The sequence below is a fragment of the Phyllostomus hastatus genome, unplaced genomic scaffold (assembly GCF_019186645.2).
Source record: "Phyllostomus hastatus isolate PE091 unplaced genomic scaffold, TTU_PhHast_1.1 phas_contig_150, whole genome shotgun sequence".
NCBI lineage: Eukaryota > Metazoa > Chordata > Mammalia > Chiroptera > Phyllostomidae > Phyllostomus > Phyllostomus hastatus.
The window spans coordinates 31623935-31632406 of NW_025333611.1; the positions used below are offsets into that span (position 1 = coordinate 31623935).

Sequence of the window (8472 nt, forward strand, 5' to 3'; positions counted from 1 at the left end):
ACCCACAAGCATCTTGAGGGGGGAAATGTTTTAATCGCAACTGAAGACGTTCTTAAAAGAATTCAGAGGCATAAAAGCAGACAGAAATGAAACTGCTCAGCAAAATTAACTCTGGCTTTGGCAATATACTGTGGCAGGTGCAGCCTGGATTTGAGGAGCTAAATCTAGTGACAGCAACAGCAGGAGCTATGTTTTGTGTTTTGTTTTGTTTTGTTTTAATCTGAGCCCAGAAGATTTAACTTCAAGAAATCTACAAAAGCAAAACTCAAAACCTCTGAAGGAGATTCAGGATTGATTTTAGCCTCAAGCAGCTGATGTGACAACGATCCCAGGCCTGACTTCTGGGGGTGGGGTGAGCACCTTCTGCCTCCTCCCTTTTCCTTTCAGGGCCTGCACCCTCATGGGCCCTCCCTGCACAAGCGTGCACGCCCCCCCCCCTTCGCCTCCCTGACTCTACTTTGGGCACAAAAAGGACATTGTTTCACCCTAGACTGGCCCAAACGGCAAACGCACTGCAAACCCAGGACCAGCCCAAGCATATACTGCACCCCGCCCCCCAGACTTGAGAACTCCAATCAATTTTGAAAAATTCTTGTAGAAAGAACAGATTTGGCTGCGGGATCACCCAGTGTGTTTTTAGAAGGCATTACTTATGCAGCACTAGAATACAGTAGATCTGCACAAGGACTTGCCCTGAAGGCCAAAGTCCATCCCACACGTAGGCAGACTGTACACAACCAAACACGTCAGTGCACAATGATGCCTAATACTCAAGCCAGCATCTCTAAGGTGGGAAATGCATACAGCCGGCACTGTATTTAGCAGGGCAGGGGCCAAGGGGGCCTCCATGGATTTCTGGAAACCATGGATAATTTGCCATTTTCCTTGCTCTGTCACTGAAAGACCCCTCTGTTTCCCCCCTCCTGCCTCACACCCCCCTCCCTGTCCCCCCCCTTACACAACTGTCATGGGTCATCAGTAAAGAAAATAGGGAATTGTTTCTCCTTTACATTCCCTCAACCCCACCCTACTTCTCTTAGATGAAAACGCATATCTGTGCGTATATTTAATGAACTAAAAGGAACTGCACGCGTCTGAGTCCCACATCATCCTTCATCCCTTCCTCTTGAGTAACTGCACCTTTTCCTTCCTTTTGTCTAAAAAGATTAAAACATTTTCTTTCCAAAATGCCACCCAAGAAATCAATGCCATCCCTCTCCCTATGGGTAGCTCCAGAAAGAAAATGATAGTGGAAGCTGAGCAGTTTTGTTTAGAAAGGATGGCCCTCCCACAGCTTTACTTTGTGCAGCAACTTCCATCAAAGCTGCCCCTGTGGACACATCAGCACTCCCCAACAGCCCCATAAACTCAGTGCAGCACCCCAACGCCCTGTGCCTCACACCTGGGTGGACGAGTGGCTGAGTGAGGTGCCTGCACCACTCACCTCATCCGTTCATAAACTGCATCTGACAGCTCATGTACACTGTAAAAACACACAGAAAAAAAAACAAAAACAAAAAATCTTTGCCTGTTACAGGATAACCCCTTTGCATGAAACTCAGATCTACAATGTAGGTGCCATAGCACTCTTGAAATCAATATCCTATCTAACCCCTGGACTGGATGAGGAGTTGCAAAGCTCACCTAAAACAACTTGGGGGGAAAGCATAAAACTCTTCCTCGATGGTGACCTCGCCCTCTCCAACACATTCAGATTATCGTCCCAGCACTTGCAATTCCAGGACACCAAGCCCTCAGCCTCATTGTGCCTACAGTATTCCTGAAAGAGTCTGTCAACCTCAGGCCTATAGTGTTTCTGGTCAATGAAAAGGAGGATGGTGAGTGGGCCACTTGGTTCAGCCTGGCGTCCACAAAAGGGCTCCGAGGCTGTGCGTGCTAACATCCAGTGAAGCCACACACCTGGGCACTGAGACACTGACAGGGCCAGCGGAATAAAATGTGCAAACACAAATTTAAACCTGGATCTATCCCTGGATCTCCATGCCTATAGGTACTACAATTCAATGTTTGTTTTTAAATCCTGAAATTGTTTTGTGATCAGTACAGGCTACTTTGTATTTTCACATGTTGATCACATTAATTTATTATGTACAAACATTTATAATTTGCCACTATTTTCTCCTTTTGGCCCTCATTTAAAAAAATACACCAAGAATCCCAAAAGACCCTGAAAGCATCAGATGCCTTTCTCAACCCTGAGAGCTTCTCCGCCCCATCTCTGCAGAGTTGGTTCATTGGCGTGTTAACATCAGAAAGGTCCTCGCAGTAGGGAACTGAAGTCACCTTTCCCACTAGTTCCATGGTAGTCTTGAGTCGGATCTGCCCAGAGCAGAGCTTCGCCTTTTGGCCCCCACATGCCTTTCAAGGACCCCACCTCCACCTCACACTCCCAGCTGTGAGACAGGCAGGCAAAGGCACAGGAGAAGCCCCAACCTTGGCAGCACGTGTGGCACCTCTGAGCTCTCACTGAAACATGCCCCATTTGCCGCAAAGGCTTGGGCAAGCATGGGATAAGAGGGTGGTGCTAAACCTAGACACTCATTCCAATATGAGGGACAGAGACTCTGGGTATCAGCAAATAGTGACCACTGCATGTGGTCCAGATTTCCAGAGATTCTAACTCTGGGCATCTGAGGTAGAGCCCTCCACCCCCATCATTACTACCACCTCAAGGACCACTGAGAAACTCTGGTTCAATCCAGTCCCTTAGGGCATCTGTCCTACCCACACACCTCCTTCCCCACACCCCCAGATATGCAGCTGGATGGTTCACACATCAGGCAGCCAGAACACCTGGTGCAGCCCTCGCCACCTCGGCGCCTACTGTGGTTGGATTTATTACATGCCCACATTGCATCCTATTGTGCTCTGGGAATGAGAGCTTCCACAGATGTGATCGGACTGGGCTCCAAGAGATCTGGGGACTGAGAGAAACTTTCTTCCTCCCCTGCCAGGATACATCTCCTAGAAGGGCCCAGCCTTTTCCTCTCGAGAAGAAAGCTCCAAGCCTCACAGAGAACAGGACTGAGCCTAAGCAACCATTTCCTTCTCACCCTCCCAGGATTCAGCGCCATCCTCACTGAGTCCGTCGGAGGAGGCCCACCCCTACAAGCCTCAGATGCACTAATGAAAAACACCAAGGGCAGGCACTAATGTTCAGGGAGGAGCTGCCATATGCAATGCCCAAGAGCCAGGAGCAGGCAAGACTAAGATGCTGCCTGGTCGATCCCTAAGGTGCAGGCAGAGGAGGGGACAAAGGCAGGCAAAAGCAGAGTCACTGCTACCTTCTGAGGTGCCTTTGTGCACATGTGAAAAGCAAAATCTCTGGGCAGAGCAGTCCCCCACTAGGGCACCTGGCTTGGCAGGTGGCAGAGAGGCTGGATTTTAGCCACCACTTGCCCTGGATGCCCTTGTGCAGTAAACCACTGGAACAACTGTGATAGCGCTACTCAGAGAGAGCAGCAGGGGGAGGAGACAGAAAGGAAGAAGAAAAGCTATCACAGCCATTCAAGGCCCATCACAACTGCCCCCTACCCCCTTCTCACTGGGTCCTCACAGAAGGCCCATCCAGACTGGTCTTCAGATCTATTCCCTCATGGGCCCTCAGCACTCCTCCCAGCCAGTGGCAGGTCACCTTTCTGTAGCCACATCTCCCCTGCCCCAAAACTGTATAAGTCTGTCTAATTTTCCACAGACACTTGGCACCGGGCAGAATGCGGTAGGCACTCACTGTATACATACTGACTGTGACTGAAATCCATGGGATGAGACTGAAAGGACTCTCGAGTCTGGCCCCAGTTTGACTACCAGTGACCCCTGGGGTAACCTGGGGAAAGGACCCCATCTTCCACCTCAGCTATGAGGGGCAGTGGATGGATGAATAATCTCCAAGGGTTCTGCCGGCATGGAAGACTAATCTTATGAGATTCAGAGCTCCTGGCTCCTACCTGCCAGGCTTTCCCTCCTGGTACCTCAGTGCCCAGCACAGTACTTGGCCCAGACTAGGCACAATGTAGTATATGGGTTGCCCCAGTCTCTATGTGTTGGCACCTGAGCATTTATTTAACTTGGTGTTTTATTTAGCAAACCACAGACATCAAACTTGACCAACTCAAGCAAAAAGCCCTACAGGGAAAGACCTGCTATGGGGTTTCTCATGCAACCAATGGGAAGACTGAAGAACCAGGCTTGGAAAACAGGCACTCAAGTGCGCACATGTGCGCGCGTGTGTGTGTGTAACCACAGATGAAGGCAGGTGCAGGGAAGATCTAGGTCAGTATGCCCTCTGGCCCCTGGCCACCTCTTCCACCACTGGTCACTGCCCAGCCCTAACCAGTTGCTGCCACGACACAAATGTACTCTGAACTGCCACTAGTTCGCAGTCTAAGTCCCAACAGGGGTGTGTGACTGTCACATGCCTGTACCCTAACTGCCATGAAAGGGGAAGGAGGCGATCATGCATCCAAATTCCTCAATGGGACGGCTCTTCAGGTGCAAGGCAGCCAAAAATTGACAAATGGCCACTCTGATTACCCCATTCCATGAACCAAACAGATTCTTTCCTCCAGGAACTTAGAAAAGGAGCTATAATGTATTGAATAGTGGCTCCCCAAAAGATATATCAACCTAGAACCTCAAACTGTGAACCGATTTGGAATAAAGGTCTTTGAAGCTGGAACTAAAGTAAGGATTTCAAGATGAAATCATTCTGGATTGGGGTAGATCCTAAATCCAATCACAGGTGTCCTTACAGGAGATAGAAAAGAAGACACAGAAACACAGGAGAAAGAGGCAGAGATTGAAGTGGTGCAATTACAAGCTAAGGAATTCCAAGCAGTGCCAGGAGTGACCAGAAGCCAGGAGAGGCACAGAACAGAGTCTCCCTCAGAATCTCCAAAAAAGAGCCCACCTGCTGACACTTTGATTTCAGAATTCTGACTTCCTGAACTGTGAGAGAATAAATTTCTCTGGTTTTAAGGTCCCTAGTTTGTGGTAATTTATTATGGCAGTCAGGAAAATAATACAGAGGCCCAGGGATAACATCAAGTTGAAGCTAGTCAGGGCTGCAGGAAGCTGAAGCAGGGAGAAAAACAGGCAGGCAGAACTGGGGACCCCTATCTACTACTGCAGGCTTACTCAAATGCCAGAAACCCGTGGGTTTCTTGAGATGTCCAGTAGCACCCAATTAATTTCCCTTCTTGCTTGAGCTGGCTAAAGCCACTTTTTATAACTTCTAACACAACAACAGCCTTTATATATGCTTACAGCCTCCCCCACCCCCAGGTAGGGGGACATGTGGCGTGCAGCAAGAGAAAGGAGGATTGAGTAGAGCGTCCCCCCACTCCCAGCAAAAAGACAGGCACTGGTCAGCCAGCCAAGGTGGGCTCTGCCTCCAGAGAGGGCCCCTCCAGAAAGGGGACAGCGTCCTAGTCAGCTCTGAGGACAGCAGGCCAGGTAAAGGACTGAGGCCACCACCCAGATATCATGGGGAGGGGGATTAAACTTTGCTAAAAGGTGTTCCTTTTGTTTTCCACCAGGCCACCATAACTGGGTGCTATTCTTCAGTGACGGTTTTCTCCTAAGTACCAAGCTGGAGGTGTCTGGGCCTCTACTGCTCCAGGTGGAGCACTGGTGACCAGAGAAAAGCCACTCCTGACAAGTAGAATGAAAACCTGCTACAACAGGAGCCCCACTAAGGGAAAAAGAGGAGGGGTGCTTGCTACCCTCTCTCCCCAGCCAGGAAAGCCCTGTCCCCTTGTTAGCTCCCACCGGAAGGGGCCTCACAGGATGTAAGCACGGAGATGCAGGGCAAAAGGGAGGTGCAGGTTGGGGAGGACTCCCTGAGGGAAGGAGATTTCCACAGCGTTGGGGTTTGTGGGGAGGTGTTGGGGAGGGTCAGCCAAAGCTCCATCCAACTTGAGAAATCAGCCTGTTCCTTTACTCTCAGCACTGTTCCCCCGCCGCTGCCCCCCACCGCACGGCCCCCCCTCCCCCCCCAGCCTGGTGAAGGTGAGCAGGGCCATTCCCCAGTCTATTTGGACAGGGTTTTCGCCGGGTTGTAAGGGCGATGCATTTCATAACCATTCATCTGGCGCTCCGCTACAAAATCACCGTGCCAAGTGTCCCACGAACATCTCACATTATCCTCAACAGGGTAGACCTTGTGCCCCAATTTGCAGATGAAGAAAGTGAAGTCAAATCACTTGACAAAGTCAAGCTACCACTAAGCAGCCCAAAAGAGGAAGGAACTCGGGATCCCAGCTGGCTCCAGGTTTCCGCTACTCGCTGCGCTGCTCTCACTTTCCTGTGCCCCGCCTCCCCATCTTACCCTAGCGAGGGGCACCCGGCCCGCCCCCGGAGGAGCGTGCCTCGGCGGCTAATCGTGGGCCACCCCCGCCTCCATTTTCGCTGCCTGGAGACGCCCTGGCTGGCTTAGTCTGAGACGGCTCCCCGGGCTGCGCGACACTGCCGATTGGCCCGCGGTAATTACGGGCACGCTCCGGGAGGGGGGAGGGGCAGGGGCGGCCCCCCGCGAGCATAAATTATGCAAATACCCGGGCGCCGCACGGGGCTGACCTGCCGCCTCGCTCCTTTCACGGGGGCTGCCTCCGGGGCGGAGGTGGCCAAGGAGGGGGGCGCCCATTGTTGTGCCGGGTACTTAAGGGGTCCTGAGGCCGGTCGTGTGCCACACTCGGTACTCACACGAGCTGATCTGATTGCCGGCGAGATCACTCGGGAGACCGGCTGGAGCGTGGTCCCTGCAGGCAAGTCGAGGAGGAGAGGCCAAGTTCCCGGTGCGCCCGTGCACCCTTCCAGGCCTTCGTGCTCGTGCCCGCAGCGGGCACACAGTAAGAACGGGCTGTTCGGAAAGTAAGTGCGCTCCGGCGGCCCTGCCCTCAACCCAGGCTTCCTGCCCTGTAAGTGCTCTCTAATCTGTCCGTCGATCCTGCCCGACGCAGCGATGCCAGCCCCTCTGGAGACCTGCCTCTCAGACCTTGATTGCCCCAGCAGCAGCAGCGACCTGTCCGGCTTCCTCACCGACGAGGAGGACTGTGCCAGGCTCCAACAGTCAGCTCCTGCCTCGGGGCCGCCTGTGCCGGCCCACAGGGGCGCACCCGCGATATCTGGGGCGTCCGATACTCCCCGGGCACAGGAAGAGGAGCAGGAGCGGCGGCGGCGCAGGGGTCGCGCACGGGTGCGCTCCGAGGCACTGCTGCACTCACTTCGCAGAAGCCGGCGTGTCAAGGCCAACGACCGCGAGCGCAACCGCATGCACAACTTGAACGCAGCGCTAGACGCACTGCGCAGCGTGCTGCCTTCCTTCCCCGACGACACCAAGCTCACCAAGATCGAGACGCTGCGCTTCGCATACAATTACATCTGGGCTCTGGCCGAGACTCTGCGCCTGGCTGACCAGGGGCTGCCCGGGGGTGGTGCCAGGGAGCGCCTCCTACCACCACAGTGCGCCCCCTGCCTGCCTGGGCCTCCAAGCCCCGCCAGCGATGCTGAGTCCTGGGGATCCGGTGCCGCCGCCTCCTCTCCACTCTCTGACCCCAGTAGCCCCGCCGCCTCCGAAGACTTCTCCTACGGTCTCGGCGACCCCCTTTTCTCCTTCCCCGGCCTGCCCAAAGACTTGCTCCAGACGACGCCCTGTTTCATCCCTTACCACTAAGCCCTTTTTGGACACTATTACCTCTCCCCTCCCCCTCGCAACAGACAGTAGTAGATGGTGCACCAACTGTGGCAACCGGACCCTCAGTCCAGGCCGGAGGGAGTTAGCGAGAGCTCTTAAAGGGGTGGGGGATACCTGAGCCGCTTACTAGGTCGCTGCACCCTCGCCATGGCTTCCCCTTGGTCTGTTTCTCCAGCCCTCGGCCCCAGGCCCCTCCTGCCCACCCCTAGACAGCCTTTCCTTTTGCACTTTCTGAACTCCACAAAATGGCCTTTGTGGCTGGCTCAGAGCTGACCCCAGCCACCACTTCAGTGTGATTTAGAAAAGGGACAGATCAGCCCCTGAAGACGAGGTGAAAAGTCAATTTTACAATTTGTAGAACTCTAATGAAGAAAAACGAGCATGAAAATTCGGTTTGAGCCGGCTGACAATACAATGAAAAGGCTTAAAAAGGAGAGACAAGGAGTGGGCTTCATGCATTATGGATCCCGACCCCCACCACTGTGGGCTTTGCTCTAGGAAGAACCCCAGACTCTTGCGTAGCTATTCAGGCACTGGGTTGGAGAGTACTTTAATTTATTCAAGATGCTTCATTCATCTGAAAATGTATTTTTGTACATAAAGAGTTTATTCTATTATAATGAGCTATCAAAGTTTACATTTTTGTACTGCAGATGTTTCATGTAAATAAAAACTAAGTCACCAAGTCTCTGGCCTAATGTTGGTGTCTCTCTGGGGCCTTTCTTCCCTTCCCCTGGCAGTTCAACCACTAATGTGAA

General features: G+C 52.8%; 1 protein-coding gene across 1 annotated transcript; it reads left to right on the plus strand.

Annotated features, from left to right (window-relative positions):
* The first annotated feature begins 6982 nt into the window (after window positions 1-6982).
* Window positions 6983-7693, plus strand: NEUROG1 (neurogenin 1). Its single transcript, XM_045830235.1, has one exon. It carries the CDS (start codon window positions 6983-6985, stop codon window positions 7691-7693), a length of 711 nt encoding a protein of 236 aa, XP_045686191.1.
* The last annotated feature ends 779 nt before the right edge of the window (window positions 7694-8472 follow it).

What these genes read in the sequence shown, in the direction of transcription:
- NEUROG1 (XM_045830235.1), top strand. Translation starts at nt 6,983, where the DNA reads ATGCCAGCCCCTCTGGAGACCTGCCTCTCAGACCTTGATTGCCCCAGC.